Source organism: Gavia stellata, chromosome Z (assembly GCF_030936135.1).
Source record: "Gavia stellata isolate bGavSte3 chromosome Z, bGavSte3.hap2, whole genome shotgun sequence".
Lineage (NCBI taxonomy): Eukaryota > Metazoa > Chordata > Aves > Gaviiformes > Gaviidae > Gavia > Gavia stellata.
The window spans coordinates 52,841,003-52,860,785 of NC_082637.1; the positions used below are offsets into that span (position 1 = coordinate 52,841,003).

Below are 19,783 nucleotides of genomic sequence, written 5' to 3' on the forward strand. Positions count from 1 at the left end.
GGAGATGGTGTGGGAGACTACTTCTGATAACCTTCTTTTCCTCCAGATGCTTTGAGATGATGCCCAGAATGAGCTGTTCCACCATCTTTCCAGGGATGGAGGTGAGGCTGACTGGTCTGTAGTTTCCTGGCTCTTTCTTCTTGCCGTTTTTGAAGATTGGAGTGACATTAGCTTTCCTCCAGTGCTCAGGCACCTAACCTGTTCTCCAGGACCTGTCAAAGATGATGGAGAGTGGCCCAGCAATGACTTCTGCCAGCTCCCTCAGCACTCGGGGGTGCATCCCATCAGGACCCATGGCCTTGTGGATGTCCAGTTTACTTACTTGGTCTCTAACTTGATCCTCCTCAACCAAGGGGAAGTCTTCCTTCCTCCAGACTTTCTCGGTTACCTCCAAAGTCTGGGACTCCTGAGGGCTGGCTGGAGCAGTAAAGACTGAAGCAAAGAAGGCATTCAGTAGCTCCGCCTTCTCTGCATCATCTGTCACCATGGCACCTGTCTCATTCAACAGTGGGCTTACATTTTCTCTAGTTTTTCTTTTGCCTCCGAGGTAATTGAAGAGACCCTTCCTGTTGACCTGGATATCCCTTGCCAGGTTTAATTCCAAGGAGGCCTTGGCTCTCCTTGTTTCAACCCTGCATACTCTGATGACCTTCTTGTAATCTTCCCAGGTGGTCAGTCGCTTCTCCTGTTCTGCTTTGTCGTTCAAATGTGGTTCAAAGTATCTGCCCTAATCCAATAGGACTCATTCCTCCATATGCCTCCACCTCCAAATTAAGTACACATAACAAGATATCCAGCAAGTAGTGAAGACCAGTATCGAAGCCTTTGACTATCAGAATGAATAGCTACTTCAAAAGGGAAGTACAGGTCATTATGTTAACATCAACTGATGAAATCACAAGACAATATGTGAGGAGTATACTAAAGTAGCAACAGAACCTGCCCTTAAACATCCTCAGAAATCTTTTCCTCAATACATACTGTTGATCTCTTCTTTAGCATGGTAATGACTGCATACTTTTATCTGACCTAGTATCAATTATAAGATCACATAAAAGTAGATATGCTGTAGTACTGACTTCTGATTTTGTTCACCACATCATGTTATGTGTGTGGTGAAAGAAAGAATCTGAACAGTCATTCCTACCTTCCTATCCAGCAAGAGAGTAAGCAATGTAAGCATGTATATCTACTTCTTCTTTAACAATCAAGGATATAACAATATTCGATGCTCACAGTGGTGTATTCCGGCCTTCCTTGCTGTACTGTCTACATGAAAGAGAGAGCTACATCTTTGCACTAAAACAAAGGCACCGCAGAAACTATGTCTGCGTAAGGTGCTGTTCTGTGCTCTTCCTGTAGAATTCATTATGCTAGCATTGGGCACATTGCCCTCTCAGTCCGTAAGCTCCTCTCTCCCACAGCTGTGATCATTCAACCTCATGCAAGAGTAAAGTGACACCATATGCATGTGGGAGGAAGACAAGGGAGGTTGGAGTAAGAGGGTAACTTTGTAACAGTCTGAAAAAACATAACTAACAAAGAAGACAATGCTGTACTTTAACAAGTAGTAGATCATATCTCTATGGAAATAAATCAAATTCTCTTTTAAGAACAGAAGTGTTATTTTTTTCACTGATAAGTAAAAATGCTCCACCCATTCTGGTTAAAGACTATATATGGCAGATATAACATGAAAGTAGAAAGCATTCTGTGGAATGCATTCCCTAACTGAACTATTAGCAATATTTCAACTCACACTATGCAACTAAACTATATTTTAATAATCTCAGTTTAGAAGTATTTTGACAAAGAGCCTTCGTCAAAGAAACTCCACTAACATTATACATGGTTGTCAAGTCAACTGAAAAAATACTTTTATCTCATTAAACCTCTAAAACTTGTTTAAAAAACACTGCCAGATTTTTTTTTTTTGATACCATGCAGAAAGTTGGAACAATCTCTGCTAAATTTTGAAGATGATCCCTGTTCATGTTTAATGTGCAGTGGGAGTAGTACAAAGAAAAATCCTTTATTTCTCTGTGCTTAGAAGTCAGAATTAGCAACTCAGGCTACTGAAAGTGGGAGACAAATATCAGTTCCATTTTTCAGTTAAAAGGTAATTCTTTTACAATTCACTACCTCTGAAATTATATGTGCACAGCTGGATTCAAGATAGACAACAGCATATCTCCTGCCATCAAGAGAACAGGTTTTATTCTTGCAGGCAAAAAATAAGTTCCAGTGGCAACCCACATACTGAAAAAGTACCAAGTACCACACTTTGTTTTGATTTGATTATAGCCAAATATTAAGAAATAAAAGCTCTTTTAAGTCTCAATAAAGGCTCCTCAGTCATTATGTTGTATTTAAATAAGTTAAATAAGGCTATGCACACACCTTCTGGAAAGAATTAGGTCTGCATTTTAAAGTGCTATTTTATTCTTTTTCTCACTTGTAGGACTCCAAAATTCTGCTACATGTGCTACATTCATGGCATCATGAATTCGCTCAGTGACCCCACACTCTTCCAGGTGGAAAAATGTTTATTATTTATTCATTATTTTCATTGTGCTTCACAAATGGCAGGTGATGACCTGGTTATGATTGTCACATTCCACTTAAATGCATGGTAGTGCAGCTGAAAAAGAATGATGCTATTAAACTAGAAACAGGCAATGCAGGCACAAAGACTAAGGAGTATCAAAAACTTAATACGGGAGCAATTAATTGGGAGAGTTCAGACAGTTGTGGAGAATTACTTTAGCTCTATCTATAAATAAAAAACCCCTATAATTAAAAAGATTAAAGAGTACTACCCCTGTTCAGAGTTTTACAGTCACTAATATGAGACAGGTTAGGAAATAAGAGATGGATTAGGAAAACCACAAGAGCAAGTACCCAAGAAACCAGGGGTAGGTTGTTGAATATTCAGTATAACAAATAGATTTCCAAGTCCTAAAAGATAACAATTCAGCCCAAGGGATATAAGCAGCAGAGGAATGATGAGTGTAAACTGCAGATCCAGGATAATAGTACTAGTTTAAGCTCACAACAATGAAAATTACTGAAAAAACTTTCCCTTTGTGAAGGAGATAGTAAACCTCTGAACACTGCTGTCAGTTTATACCTGTGATGTGTGATGAGAACAGGGTGCCATCTGATTTCTTTCAAAATTCATATTTTTATAAATGATTGCTATATAGCATTTGTAATTTACTGCAATTATTATCCTACAGATTTTTTTCCATTCTAGCAAATAAAACACAAACATATAAGGGATTGTATTACTTCAAAAAATAAAAATAAGAATTAATTAAAAATCATTACTGATTACAAGCTGTTATTCTCCCTTTTATTTCCACTGTTTTCTTTTTTGTCATCATTATGTGCAATACTATGTTAGAACAATCAAAACATCTTTAACTATGGACTTGGAAATGACAAGGTTTAAAAGCTTAATAGTACAACAATTGTCCCAACAATTTGTCTAATCTGAAATTTTACATCAAAAGTATCACAAGGATGTATTTGATAAGTGAAAATAACAACACTCATTTAACTATCACAGACATGGAGACGGAAGCTGCACCACTTTGTTAGTACTTGTGTTGTACTTTTGCAACAAAAAAAGTTTTATCACCCTGCTATCTTTATAGATAAAATTGTGTAAACAGACTAGTAGCAGGTTTATACATGCTATTTTATAGAATTTATGCAAAAAAGATATATTACTATATGTTGTTTTGGTTTTTTTTAAAATCCCAGTTAGTGAAATAATAAGTCTCATATGATTTATTTTATAAATGTTTTAAAACATATGAGGGCTTCACAGATCATTGCATAAAAGGGATAAGACACGTGGTTCTACTTGCAAATTAACTATTTCTCCTGAAGTGAATTGAAAGGCAAGTAACTCAGCTACAGAAAAACTATGATGGTAAAAGGTAGAAGATGATTCATTTGGAAAAACTTTGTCTTCAAAGAAAGAATGTACTGGACAAGGAAACCTCAATCTTCTTCCTCATAATTTGATGATGAAAAGAAAAAAATCAGAAGAAATACGTTTATGCAATGAATATTTGTGAATCATTACTCGTTCTCTAGGATGTTGGCAACTCTGATCACATTTTCAATCTTAAAACAATTGGGTAGAAAATACAACATATATATTAATATGCAGACATTAACATATATCACATGCTACTGTCCTGCTGAGTTGATAACTTTTGCTAAAAAGCTGCCTTCTTCTCTATCACTCCAATACTTCTACCAGCATGCTTCAAGAAGCTGGATCTAGACATAGCATAGTGTCATGGTCCTTTGACTTAAGATAATTTGAAGCTTTGGTGTGACAGATGTATTTAGCATCATAACATGAAGATATATATTGTCCCTTGCTGAAGTTTTCTACAGAGACTATGTAATAGAGGAAACATACTCACTTCTGGCAATACCATACCCATGCCACATCCTGTAAACTGCAGTATTTCATGATAAACAATTATGTCTACGGTTTATGACTTTAATATTACGCCAAGGAAAAACATTGACATATAATATGTCTTCACATTGAAGAAAATATGTAATTAGTAAAAAGACTTTGAGCTATCATGTACTCAGTGAATAGACAAAAAAAAAAAAATTGTCTTCTTATTAACAAAAAACATTGACACTATTGTGATCTTTTGGCAACTTTTTCACAGCTATTTTAAATCTATCAGACTATCAATTAAGCCTATGCATCCTGTAGGCTGTTGTTCAGTTACTAACTGTTCAGTTTACAAATGCTATTCTAAGGAAAATTAACTATAAATCCATCCTGGAATATTACAGTCTGGCAGAAACGGAAGCCTTGATACCTTGCTAGAGAAAGAGTTGACTAATCCTAATCTTCTAAATTTCAAGTACAAAATTGCCATATCTTTTTAACTTACTAAAAATGCTGATGCAGTGTTACTGCACTGTCTCACTGCTTCATCTCTTCCTGAGCTGTTTCTTTCTTCAGCTGTCTAGCTACCAGCAAAAGGCTAGTGAGGCTTGATTTCTGCTAGGCATTGTTGTGATGTGTTTGCATAAAGTAAGATCTTTCTTGAGTCTCTGTCTGGTCTTAGAACTGGCCTAAGCAAAACTATTTTTTTTCATGGTTTTGAATCACCATATAAATTTTGAGAGTAAGAATAAGTGGAAATGCAAAGTTTGTAATAAACTTTTCCTTTTCTGTTATCTCTAATTGCAAGTGTGTTATATTGGAAATTTCCAGACCACTGGCAAGTTTGGTATGATATACCCATCTGCCCAATAAGATCCTAGGCTGATTTAAATCAGCATAACTTCATGACTGTGGAACACACATGCCTACTTTTATATGCATGCAGGATGACCAGAAACTATTGATTTTTAAAGAACTTACCTACTAAAGCATGAAAACTGAATGACAGAATCTAAGGTGATCTCAAGGACCTTGTGACTGCTTTTTTGGGACAACGCTATTTTTTGCCATTACTTTCTATTTCTATTCATTGGAGGGGTATTAAACGTCCTGCTTAGATCGTGGAACATCTAATAGATGCTTTGAACTTCATTAAAATAAGTTAAAAAAATAAAAAGAGAGACATTTAAAAAAAGACTTTAAAGATCAGTCAGTGCACTCTGTGGTTTTTATTGCAATAGTTTTGAACAGTTATCTTATGGATTCTTTTCCTAATCTAACAGAAAAAAAGGCAGCATTTGTGATGAAACTACTGAAGTGATTCTAGTATAAATCACATTTGAAATAAAGAATATGTAATGCTGAAATGCAATAGAAAGTGAAAACCCCCTATTACCTTTTATCAAAACAATAAACCAAGTAACAAGGAAAAGAGGAAGCATTGTATCTTTCTTGTTAAGAGTAAATTTAATAAAACTAGTTAAATATATAAATATATAAATAAAACTTATTAAAAAAGCACTATGCTTTATAGATAAAATTTCCTGTAAAGTGAACGTTTTTGAACAAACAGGACAGAAAATGTTACCACAGATAGTAAAACAATACCAAAAAGAATATAAAAATATGTCCATGTTTTATGCAGCCACCCACAAATTGCAGAGAAGTATAGCCATTTCTCTGTAAATCTGTCAATGACACAAATACGTGTATGGGAAAGATAATTCCATATAGTTTCCTTGTTAATTTATATTAATTTGCAAACTGCAGCTGTGCTTTTCAAATTGTATTGATCAAAGTTAGGTTCCCGTGTCTACCCTGCAGTTGACAGTCAACAATAACTTCATTTTGAACAAAAAACTCAGTAATGATGAAAATCAGTCAAAACAGTTAAAGCACTGACAGTCAGGCTGCTTTTGTATCCAACTACCTGAATCTATGGATATTTCTGTATCTACAGATAGATTAATATCTGTATCTACTGATCTAAATTTGGACTGAGAAACCCAGCCTTGGAGCGTTAGACAAAAAAGACAGAAAAATTCAGGAAAGAATCAATGGGGGGAAAATGAGAGAGTCTGCACAGCTGGGAGGAGGCCACAATTACAGGCACTTCCCTTGCACCTTCTATCCACTGCCCCTGTAGCCCATGGGATCAGGCATTTATGGGAGACAGAAGGAAACAAGTAGATTGTTTGGGGACAGGTTACCAGCAGAGTCCCCAGTGACACAACAGTTCTGCAGCAGCTTCTTTCTTACTCAGTAGCCACTCACATGGGAACACCCAACATTGTAGGACCCCAAGATAACCTGAGTCAGGACTCTGGGAAGCAAGAGCTCTGAGAGAAAGGGACCCCAGTGTGATATTATGGCCATTACTGAACAATGGCTTAGTTTAATTATCAGTTAATGGAGTAACTGTCCTAACATGTCAGCTCAATATACCCTTGGTTAAATAACCTACATTTTGCAAAAAACTTTTAAGTCAATAATTTATCAGCAAATCAGAGTTGGCTGAATATATGACAACACGGTATCTCTCTTATGCAGATCTACTTTAAGAGAAGTGCTATGCAGAGCATATAAAAGATAGTTATGTTTTGAGATTTGTCTATACTTCCCAGAAATTCATTCACTTTTTGTTTATGCTTATAACTATGAAGAGATTTGCTCACATTTGAATGTTCCAGTGCTTGGAATGATAGGCCTCCAAAATTTTGCTACCCTGTCTCCTTCATGCTAGTATATGAATTATACAAACAATGACAAAAACCATCCAAAATTTTAAGAGGATGTATTTGAATTAGTAGGCATATGTCTTTCTGTATAGGAATTACAGACAGAAATAGAGGAAGAGTTTCATGTCAAGGGAAGGGGAGATAGAAAAGCATAACCTGAAATAAGAAGATCCCGACCAACAGCAAAGTTGGTATTTTAAAGCCAAAATAAAGAAAAAACCTTTTTGGATGCCAAGAAATTAATTTCTCAGCCTCCTAGATCAACAAATTTAGAAATCCTATTGGCTTTTAACTTACAAATTACAAAGAAGTAATTTATAAGTCACCATTAGTGAAAAAAATCCAAAAAACTGAAAGCAGATGCTTGAAAGTTGTAATATTTTAGAAGAGAAGGCCTGAAGCTGGAAAAAAAAAAGATCATTGAAAACATTAATAAAATAAAATATAGTCACATCGCACCTAGTAGTTTCTTATTTTTAGTCTTTCACTCAAATCAAAAGCCTGAGTAACTGATTGCAGGACAAACTTGAGAAACATCCTTTACTAATGAAGGCAGTTGCAAAGGAACTGTACTTGTACTGAAACATTTCTGCAATTGAGGAACCTCAAAAGACCACCTCCTACAGCATGAGCTCCTTAGTACTTTCACCAGTTTTTGTTTCAAAACTATTCTTCAACTTACCACACCTGCATTTATTTCTGCAGGAAACAGGTTTTCAACTTCAACAATTGCTTACCTCATAATTTCATACAGTTGTCCACTGTCCAGAGAGTGTATATTATTTCATTTATGGTTCATTTTTTAATCAACTAAAATGTTCTAAGCATTCAGAAAAACTAATTTGGCTGCCTTCTCAGAGCAGAAGATTGTACTATAGGTAGAAAGTGTTTTTCTTCCTGTGCGATGCAAAACATGGATTGTTCATCTAAATTCTGTTTTCAGGAATGAAAAGTGTATCCTGTTAATACAGATACCGAGAATGACAGTCCTAATATAGATATGTTTCCCTGTTTGGGGAAACAAAAGAAAGCTATGCCTATCATGAGTTAGTAGGAATTACAAACTCTGCGTTTGTAGTCTATCCCAGAAAAGGGGAAGGCACATGGAAGGGAAGGGACTCTTTCAACGTTCGTAAGAAAGGCTGCTGTCACTGACCAAGTAGACAGAAAGTTTTCTTCTTCTGTTTTTTTTTCCAAATGAGTTCCCAAAAGCTTCTCCTGGTGAAGTTAACCTTTTAGAAAGTTCCCGGACTACGAGGTAAGAGACTCAAAATTCTAGGTATACCCCACAGACAGGTATTTTGGAAAGAGAAAAACAGTGCCACTATCCTGTAAAACCTCTCTACGCTTCTTTCTCAAGATAGAAAAGTCATTAAAATGTAAACAGTGGGTGGTCTGTATGCATATCCACCCAGGTATTAAGTATGGCTTCATTCTTTCTAACAGCTGAATGATAAGGGATCAAAATAAATGCTAAAGAAATACTTTGACTTAGCATCTGAGACAAAATGCCACGTGTCAAATGCCTTAATTTAGTGAACCTTACTAATATGAATCCTACTGTGCACAGTTTCATCAGTGGAAGTGACCCCTACTGCTCCTGAAGTTTCTCATTATACTTGTGATTAGATGATTTTCAAGATGTAAGGACGTCTTCTACCAAACCTAATTAATACCTTTGCTTTCCATGTGCTAGTCTTGTTCTTTGTTAAACACAAATTCAATTGTAAAATTCTACTTTAACCTTATAAATATCAAGATAGCTCTTTTTTTAGTTACTTTAATGAGATTCCCTACTGCACATTAGTAACTCATTAACAAAAATAGGTAGACAGTTGCTTTTATTATTCTTGTTGATTTTACTGTGTTCTGTTGTCATATTTTGGACTGTGATAACAAAAATGCATGGAGTAACTGATGCTCCATTAGCATTTCCTAATCTCCCATTTAAAGCTCTCCAAGTTCCACTGGATTTCATACAGTTGTTTAATATCATCACCAAAAATATATGCTGTTTGCTTATGAGTTATTAAGTAGGTGATTGAAAAATTCCATGGATTTCCCATTTGGAACTACATAATACCTGGTGGAATATCCTGAAGTTTAAAAATAGGTACATTTCGTATTTCACAAAAGGCTTACCAGAAAAAGAATGCAGATGTGTATAAAATTGATTCTGAGAAATTCCACCAGTATCTTTTTCAGCTATTTAGAACAATTTTTAAAGTACACTTAGAGCACATAATAATTGTTAATTAATGTATTTTGAGATACTGCAGTTTACATCTACCCTTTATTTCTCCGCACTTACGAAGCAGACATATGCCACAGACAGCAATCATGTAAGTAAAATGAAGATATAAGTGTTACTTGATAACTGAAATAATAGCATTCCCTCTTCTCTCGGTTCTCCACTTGGAGACAAAGTCTTTTAATTCATTGTTGTTAGTTTTTATTCCGTAATATGACTTCATTATATAATTACCTAATTGCTCATTAAATTTATCTTAATAAATAGGATTTTATTATTAAAACTTAATCCATTAATGTGTTACAGTTTTTAACCTCTGATTACAAAGACTGGCTCCTAATATTTCAATGTTGACTTGCAACATTGTTTCTTAATGTCATTAAAAGATCATCTGCTTTCAGATATACATGGCTAGAACAAAGACACTTCGTATTGCAAAGTGAGTTTTAGTTTGCCATTGTATTTCATTGAGAATATTTCTGTTTTAATTGGAAAAACTAAGAAAACCACAACACAACACTTAATAAACATCCATGTATCAGAAGTGTTCAATGTAATTAACTGTAATTTTTCAACTGTGTTCCTGTGCAAACAAACTTAGACTTCAGCGCAGAGGGTATACACCATTCTCCCAAAGTCCCCTAAACCTGTACTTACACAAATGATGTCAGTGACATTAGGAGTCTGCAAAATAGTTTTGAGTTTGTAAATGATCATGAGATTTTACCAGAGGCAAATGAATTTCAAATATATAGATAACAGCATGGAGTTTGGTGTATAACAAAAAGCCCTCCAAATGCCAACTGTTATATTTTTCAAAGGTACTTTTATACTCATCAAAACAGTGGCAATTGTGAATATATTTATTTGTTTCTTTATATTCTCAGGCTGATCAACAAAAGTCAACAGAGTCTATATTGCATACATTTTGAGTCTATTTGAATGATAATTTATGGGCAAGTATACTATTTGTTGTATAGAAGACAAAAAAATTAAGGATTTTTTCTTCAGAGTTTGAGAGGTAAAGTCTTTGAGAAACTTTTTGCTTCTCCTGTGCTGCTGAATAGGACTCTCTTCACAACAAGAGCAACTAGAATGGTTAGAGATATTAGGCAAAAAAAGAAGGTAATAATTAAGTGACTTCCAAGATTCAGAAAGAGTTTGTGAAAATTTTCAAGAAAACATGATGTGTTGAAAAAGGAAAAGACTTATGACTGGTCTAATCTCCATTTCTGAGAGAGTTAAGAACAAGTGAGACAAATCTCTGTAAGAAAAACTCTAGTTACATTTGAATCTTTTGAGGTCCTTTTCAATGAGACCTTCACTCAAATGTTTGTCTTCAAATATTTTCATATTGTCTCTCCACAAAGTCTCAGCTACTTCTAGCATGGTTCTTTGCAATTGCCAGGGTGAGGCTGGCAGACAGACACAATCATGCAGGGAAAACAAACATCTCTGGAGTATCACCTTACTCTCTTTGGGGCAACACCACTCTATTTCAGATTGCAACAGATAAGGACTCTGGCTCCATAATGAAGCAGGGATCAAGCTGAATGCCTCTGCATGTTTTACAGTGGAGGTTGCTCCTTATTTTCTTTTCTTTGTGGCAGCTGTTCATGTATCTCTGGCTACCTGTTCTTTCACTTTTGTGGTAGTCTTCCTAATTTCTATGCGACTTGTTACTAGCCTTCATGAGATTGAATTCCTTGAGGAAATGTGTGGTTCAGAAAACATTCTGTTCTTTACTATGAAGCCAGATTTGGTTTATTCTTTATTTCTGTTGCTTTTTAAATGTTTATTACCTGCAGAGAAATGTGAGAATGTCTTAAGGACATCCAAATGCCATTATTACTGTAAGAATATGATGGCTGGGATATCATCATGATTTGTTTTTCCAAATTTATTTGGAGTAATATGGAGGGATTTGAAAGTTCTGAAATTTCATAGTGCAGCCTATAACATTTTTCCCCAGGATTCATATATCAGCAATTTAGGTTTTTATGTTCCTGTAGGAAGATCACGCTAAAGCCCTTGTCTTCCTCAGTCCCACAGCAATGCAAAGCCATGAAAATCTTTCAAGTTGAGGACTGAATGCAACAAGGGTTATAGAACCTGGCCTGTGCAGCAATCTTGGAAGAACTGCTAGGATGAGTGATAACAGCAACTTTCCTGTCTAACTTGTTCCAGTTACTGTTTGGCATCCAGCAGGCCTTAGAATGTCCAAGATAGGTCTGACTTGTCTGCTGCAAGACAAAACCTTCTTTATAAGATCAGTATCCCATATTCTCAAATTTGTTAGTGCAGAACCAACACAACACCCATAACTTTGTGAGAATTTTATACCTGCTTCCCGTTTTCGGCATCTAGGATTTTGTGCATCACCATTTCTCAGGAAGCATAAGGTGTTACATTTCTTGTTAATCAAGATGCCTCTTTTTTTCAAGTCTAGTAATTCTGTTGCCAAGCTTTTTATTCTCTAAACATATTTTTATCGTGCAGGGCGTAAAGCAGTACTTACATTCCTCGAAATTATCTGGTATTATCATAGCTGCCTCAAACAATTTTCTAATTTACTCCATCAGTGAACTTATCTGCAGATCATATTCAGCCATTGTTTCTTTCCCCATATCCTTGGTTTACTGTCATAACAAGTGTACAGAAAATGAGTCCTCCTCTACCCATCCCCACTTCCAAATTAGCAGACACTACTGTGAAAAAAAGAAAAAAGACAGCATGTGGCTACAGAACAGAAACAAATTTTTCTTTTGAAGTCTTTCCTTTGTCATAACTATCATTCAAACAGGCTGGCTTATATTAACCTGGAGCTGCTTTCTGCAGTTATGAAAACTGAAAAAGAGAAAACACAGAAAAGATCAATTTCATGCAGCATCTCATTCTCATGCCACCCTTTCCTTCCAAGTTATATAATTGCTCTGAATTTGCTTATTTTGCATCCAGGAAAAATTTTAAATGGAAATATTTTAGGTTCCAATTCTTTCTTGTAATCAGCTGCATGGTTCAACAGTAGATGCTATGTCCTCCACTTCAGACAGCTTTGACCAAATTGAAGCCAAATCACTTTTAATTCAAAGTGTTTGTCCTAAGATACCTAACCTCAACATTCAGAGGATCAAGGATTTAATAAAACATCCCTCTCTGCTGTCACTCTGAAGCTGCTTTTCTAAAAATGTATGCACAGATATCTGGAGCAGACACTGCAGGTAAAAATGACAGCTTAATACACACCTCCCTTTTATTTATTTATTTTTTAAAGTAAGAAATCTCCTATTTCTTTTTCTTTAACAAGTACTGAAGCCAAGAATCGAATACAACTTTCACTAACAAATTTGATTATTGCAACATGAGAATTTTTCACTTTTGCTTCAAAGCATTCCTTATGGAATGAGTAAAAACATCTAATCCAATTATGAGAGAGAATTACCTTCACCTTCACTTTGTCATCCTTTTCTATTAAGGGGAGGAAAAAACAATATTAATCTTGCGATGACCAATGACCATTATACACTTTAATGGCATCTACCCGGAGAAAGACAAATTAAATAAGGGCTCTTCCAACTCATGATCTCATTAAAAAGTTTGTTGGCAACAACAGTTGGAACTGAATCTGACACACAATACCCCAGTCCCAAAAGAAAAAACATCTTGGGGCACCTGCTTTTCCTCTAGACAATATCAGTCCTTCCAGCTAAGCCAGTTATTGTGTAGCTATAAAAATTCCTGTATTACTCCAAGTTGTAAACACTTTCTTAATTTACATACTATGTATCAATACATGTCACTATTATTATTAATAACAAAACCACTGTTTTCCAATTTTTAAAGGAAATTTAAAAGCCTTCCTAAAGGTAAAAAGGAAAAAATGAATTACACAATCAAATTAATCAAATCATAGTAATATTACGTGTAAACAAATACTAGGTTTTGTTATCCACATACTTACTTGTGACCCATTTCATGGGCAATGGTAAAAGCGAGATTCAGACCATTGTCCTCTGCAATTATACATTTTCGTTTTTCACTACACATTCCACTCAGATATGCTATACCTAGAAAACATAACCACCACATTAAATCATTTTCTGTTATTACTAACTCTATGTATTATAGCATTATTGACCCCAAACAGGTCTGAAACCTTATTGTGGTCAGAGCCATCCAAATATATAAACAGATATCTGACAAAGGTTTATTTACTCATAAGCTACAACTGATTTTAGCACAAAATTGGATAAAAGATAGCTAAGAATTCACAAGCAGTGGTAGTATTACCAGATAGTAACATTAGCTGATTACATAGACTGCATTGTGCAGAAAATGTATTCTTTAAAAGCATTCCTAGGTACCTTTATGAGATGTGGTAGAACACACATATGAATATCGATACTACTATAAATGAAAATAGATGTCTACAACAATAGGGCATAAATCTGAATGGGTATTTCCTCTGATAGACTCAGAAGTATAGAATGCAAAGCATAAAGCTGTGCCCCTACATTATCATTGTTAAGTACTGATACAGTGTTCAGCATGTTAATGATTTTAAAAATGTGTAAAAGAGTCAGGTGTCACAGAACTAGAAAAATTCGCGGGAGTCTGCAGCATGATAAACACATTCATTGTAGAGGCTGTAATGCCTCTACTATATAATACCTAAATTTTCAAAAAGTAGAAGCCTGAGTGGTAAGCTTTTGACTTCAGCTTCTAAAAAGTAGAATGTCTGTAATTGTAAAACCTTGAGGAACATGCAGCTTAATTTGGTAATGGTAATTTTTTTCAGACCACAAATACATTTAGCAGGGATCTATTGTCATCACTCATTGTTTGAAATTTCAAAGTAAGCAATCAAAATGCTGTTTCAAGTGTTTGGCCTTTTTCCCAGAAGCATCCTTTCAATGGAATGGTGCCCTCTGGATCAACATGTTTGCTGGATGTTTGCATGTAAAGGTCAAGTTTGAAATGTTTGACAGTGTTTGAAATTCAGTCATAATTAGCATTCTAAGTTAACAAGATAAAAGTAATTCTTCTTACACTCCAAGAATTCGCCAGTCTGTGAACACAATGCTGCATCCACAACATGAAATTCAAGTAGTAACCCCATCACTAGTCTGGCAGTGTTGCTGTCAATAGAGGTGACTGAAAAGTTTTCGGACACAGAACTCGTGACAAAAAATGTTGTTCAAGACTGAACAAAACAATCACCAATTAGATTTGAATATGGGAGAATATTTGAACTTCCACTATTTCTTTCCAAAGAAAGGAGAATAAATGGAGCAGGGGTAAAAGTAATTTGGGGTACAAAAAAAGGCCAAACATGTTCAAAGCAAAAAAACTGGAAGTGGTTCAAATGACACCTCACGCTAAATGTAGGTATTGTTTATATTAACTCTATTGAAAATAGGAGAAGACAGACATGCTCTGAATTGTAATGTTTTGTTTCGAAAGTTATGCTCCAGTGGCTGAAATAAAAAGAAAAATAATTCTAAAACCATTTAGTGCCTTGTAGTTCCACAATTACATGCATCTTCTTTCAGATTTTGATGACCAAACTGAAAAAAATAGAGCTGCTTTTAATACTGTAGCTCTAAGTAGTAGCGCTGATAACAATACCAGAAGAAGTAGACATCAGGGCCCTGATTTCAGCCAACACCAATGATTCTACAAAGTGCTAAAACAAAATAGAAAAATCACTCTCAACATAGACAAAATCCAGTGCTGCATTTTGAAGGGTTGTGGGCATTCCTGTTATTATAATGCCAAATGTTCAGAAATACCTTCCTTACTGTGCTGGTTTTGGCTGGGATATAGTTAATTTTCTTCATCATAGGTCATATAGTGCTATGTTTTGGATTTGTGACCAAAACAATGTTGATAAACACCCGTGCTTTAGTTATTGCTGCGCAGCACTTCCACAGAATCAAGGCCTTTTCTGTTTCTCATGCTGCCCCACCAGCGAGCAGGCTGGGGGTGCGCAAGAAGTTGGGAGGGGACACAGCAGGGACAGCTGTCCCCAACTGACGAAAGGAGCATTCCAGACAATATGACATCATGCTCAGCAATAAAACTATGGGGGAGGATGGCGGGAGTGGCTGCTGCTCAGGGGACTGTCTGGGCATCAGTCAGATGGTGGTGAGCAATTGTTTTCATTTGCATCACTTTTCTTTCTTGGGTTCTATTTCTCTCTGTTATTTTCCTTTTCATTACAATTCTTTAAAATAATTGCAGTTGTAAGTAAATTGTAACTACTTATAATAAGCAGTAGTAGGTATTTTCAACAATATTCAACATATATCACCAATAATGTTTTTATGCTTGGCATTTCTTAAAGGGAATTGATTATGTTTAACCTTTTTAAGTGCAACACACAAAACACAAGACTTGCATTTCATTTAGGTTAAATTAAATTTCTGATTCTAGAAATGTCCAAAAGCATCAAATGAAATTAATACTTTGACTTTTCCCCTACTAAACAAAGTCAACCTCATATGTGAAAGCCACATCCAGAGCAGCTACTGGATGTAAATCAGCCAACTACTAGCCATGAACTAGTTTCATGTCTTGTCCTTAGTTATTAATTTCACATGTAGAGAAAAAGAAACGGGCTTCAGTAGGCAGCTGATCTTGCCTAGTTGTCTCTGCATTAGGTAAGAGAAGGAATTTGTTCTTTAAATGTGTGTACACTCACTGCAGCTTTCTGTGGCTTCTTAACACAGCTGGAACTGCTCCAAGGTTAAATCCACAAAAAAAAAAAAAACCCCAAAAAACTGAACAATTGCTCCCCTGTTATGATTAAGGTATTCCCAGTGAACTCCATGGTCTCAACACACAGCTTCAGATTAAAACACTTCATATCTGAAAAGTGTTGGCTAGAAAGCTGTAACATCATCTCACTGACAATTTAGGAAGGATCCTGTTATTTGTCTATAAAGCAAGCTGTGCTTTGAAACAGAAAAAGCACTGAATGAATACATACCAAATGTAAAATATTAAAAATACCTCACTCTGTAGATAACTATATCATAAGTTAATTCAGAAGAAAATACATGCATTATCAATTAAAAGAGTAAAGCTTTACCGTTGTGCTCTAGAAGAACCACATAAGGGACTACATTTTCTTATCAAACATGTAAATATCCAAATGAAATACATACTGCTTCAGAAAAGTAGAACTTTTGCCAAAGTCATAGCAGTGGTTTATTACTGCTACCCCATAGAGAAGGGTATTGCATTCTATATAATATGACAAATTTTCTTTAAAATTTTCTAGTTTCTTGATGAACATCCTCATCACATCATCAAAGTACTTATTCTTTCAAAGTAGGCACACTTTTACAACTTCTCTCTTGAAAAGCCATGGTTCAGATCACAGGGATATTAACATAAAGCACGTTACCAACTGAAGTATCCAAACAAATTTGTCAGCTTTACCTACTCATTCTTGGCCTGCTGTCCATAACACTGTCCACTAGCTATATTAAAAGGCTGCTGTCAGCCTTGCTCACAGGAACAAAAAGTCCACAGTAAAAAAACCAAAATCACATTAAGAAATATGCAGTCAAACATAGAAACATTGCTTTTTCCTACAGTGACCATATAACATGCAAGTATGACTTGAATATGTCTGCATTTGTAACATTGCATTCTAGAAGGCTAGAGAATGGTTATTATTTTTCCCTTTATAGTGATCCAATGAAATAGATTTCATATTCTGGAAGTCTTAAGCACACAAATTACTTACTTGGCACATTTGAGTTTCTTTTCCTCGGAACTTCCTTGGTTTCAGAACACATTCAAACTTGGTTTGTCACACCATTAGCTATGTGCTCATTCTGAATCCCTTCTCTCACACTTGCTCCAAAATCTACTTGCTAATTTTAGATGCTGTTAAAAGAGAAAGAGACCCTTCCACATACCACCTGTTTAATCCATTGACATCACCTGGATATACCTTTACACATTCCTGAGCTATTTCACATCTCTTCTGTTTTGGGAACAGTAATGTTCTGCCCAACAGATTTTTTTTCTCCAGATTATAAGGCAATAATGACCATAAAAAACACAGGACAAAGTTCCTGTAACGTATTCTTCAATTCCAGGGAAGAGGGATAGGGGATCACACAGATATTCCTTCTACCACTGATCAAGAGCAGAGTCTAACTGAATTTCCAGTCCGTATGAAATCAAAATTCCATTAAAAAAATACATATGTTCTGTTCCCAACCCTTGAAAACACCAGCTGAAGGAACTGAAAAGAGCGTATGTTTGCATAGCACAGTTAAATAAAACCACCAACATTTCCATTTTAAAACATTTTTTAATGAAGGAGTATGTTACGTTCTCAGGAATATAGGGATAGTATGCTTCTTGTTGTGCTATCTATCCATCAGTAAAAATCGTCAAATTTGACCAGGATGAAAAACAGTAAAAGAGAACAGATTCCCAGTGCCTACTGCATTGCCTGTCCTCTAGGTAAAATAATGAAGCACACTATTACTATTGAATGCAAATTAGATTTAATTTCAAGAATATTGAAAATGTTCATGAATTTCATGAACAGAGAATACATTTTTATTAAATTAGTATACACACAACTGCTATTGCTTAAGGACATACTATGAATAAAAGTAGTATTTATGTATGGATTTTTCTTCTAAACTTTCTACACCGAGCTTCACAAACAATAGTATAATACACCAATGAAATATAGGTAAGCCTGAAATGGATAGAAAACATGCAGAAAAACTCATGATGTTTTGAATCAAACTTAAAAAACCCTATCTTTAGCCTTCAGAAGGTGCCATGCAGCGATATACTCATGATAGCATGACCTTAGTTTGAATTACTGATGATGTACAAACCGAGTTAGCCACTGCAGTAGAAATATAATTTAATGCCCAAGTAAATCTGCCTTTTGATTCAAAAGTAAGTATTTTAAATTTGAACTGGCAATTCAATGGGCCTGTGAGCATAAACGGTAGTGCTTAACTGGACTTGATTACTAATCTAATAAATTATTTTTTTTAGCAGCCCAGATGCTTTTCTTAAGAAGCAGGAGAAAAAAGCTTTCCACAAAGCTGACACTTGAAACTCTAATTAGCACAAGCTGCTCTGAAGAGAGTCCCAGACACTGACAAGGTCCAGGAAAAAAAGTCTTGTCAGTCGTCAGTGGATCAGCAGCCCTTAAACACAGCAGCAATCAAAACAGCAGTTAACAAACAGGGATCTCAAATGCAAACAGAAAAGCCTAGACATACTTATTTTTTTCTTTTGGAAGTGAAAGATTTCAACAGTGATGGTAACTATACCTGTACGTGTGTTTGTATGTATCTATTCAAATGCACATACACACCAATGCAAGACATTAGAAAAAACAACGGGATAAAACCAAATCAACTTCTGCTGCATTTTACACAAACATAACTCAAATTTTATTCACCTGTTTTGCTAGTTTATGATTTACATATATCTTAGAAAAACTAATGCTTCCAGAAAAATACTTTATCAATGTCTAGTAAGTATGCAATTTTATCTTTCAGACTAGACTATTAAGCTTACTCTTCTCCCTTTAAACAAACTGCTGCACTTTAATCCTTAGAGTGGGAAAAAAGTCTAAAAATGGGGAAGGCATATCAATGTATGCCATACATGCATGAACAAATTCCGAATGTGTGATTGTACACTTTTAGGTCCTTAGTTCTTGCACCTTATAAAGAGCCCACAGATGTCTAATATGTTATTATAGGGATGGCAGAAATGCTGGAAGACACTAATTTTCTTCTAAAATGCAGTCCACATGGAAAACATTTCCTTCAAGATGCATAACTAACATATTACACGCCCAGAGGTCTACTTGGACTAATGCTCTGTCCTCAACAGTGACCAATAGAAAGCACTTACAGAGATAATACACAAATGAGACAGTAAGTGAATTTTCCCCACTGTCCACTCCTGGCCTTTGCTGACAAGTGTCATAGAGATCCCCTGAGCTAAAGGCTGCATCCATACTGTCTTCTTTAACAGCCATCAAAGCACTTATTCTCCAAATTTGACTATTCCTTCTTAACCTGCTTCAGAGTTTGGGTCCGTAACATATGATGGCAAATAGCTCCAGAGAGTACTTCCGTACAACAGTACATTTTTCTCTGTTTATGAAGACTGCATAGGGGTATTTTAACACAAATATAAAGCTCTATTCATCTATTCAAAGCCATCGATGCCTTCCTAGATCTCTGTCAGCTATCTCAATGACAAACCGAGAACCTATAGCACATTTAGCAATTCCTCAAACAGAAGCCAAGTAGACCTTTTTGACATCTTATAGCCCTCTGCATACTTTACCTTCGC

The 19,783-nt window shown here is 35.5% G+C and overlaps 1 protein-coding gene across 1 annotated transcript in view; it reads right to left on the bottom strand.

Moving 5' to 3' along the window:
• Window positions 1-19,783, bottom strand: part of ADAMTS19 (ADAM metallopeptidase with thrombospondin type 1 motif 19) — a 156,612-nt gene that overhangs the window by 67,700 nt on the left and 69,129 nt on the right. Inside the window, exon 8 of the mRNA XM_059833503.1 lies at window positions 13,383-13,488. Coding sequence (XP_059689486.1) covers window positions 13,383-13,488 — 106 coding nt within the window. The remainder of the gene's footprint in view (window positions 1-13,382; window positions 13,489-19,783) is intronic.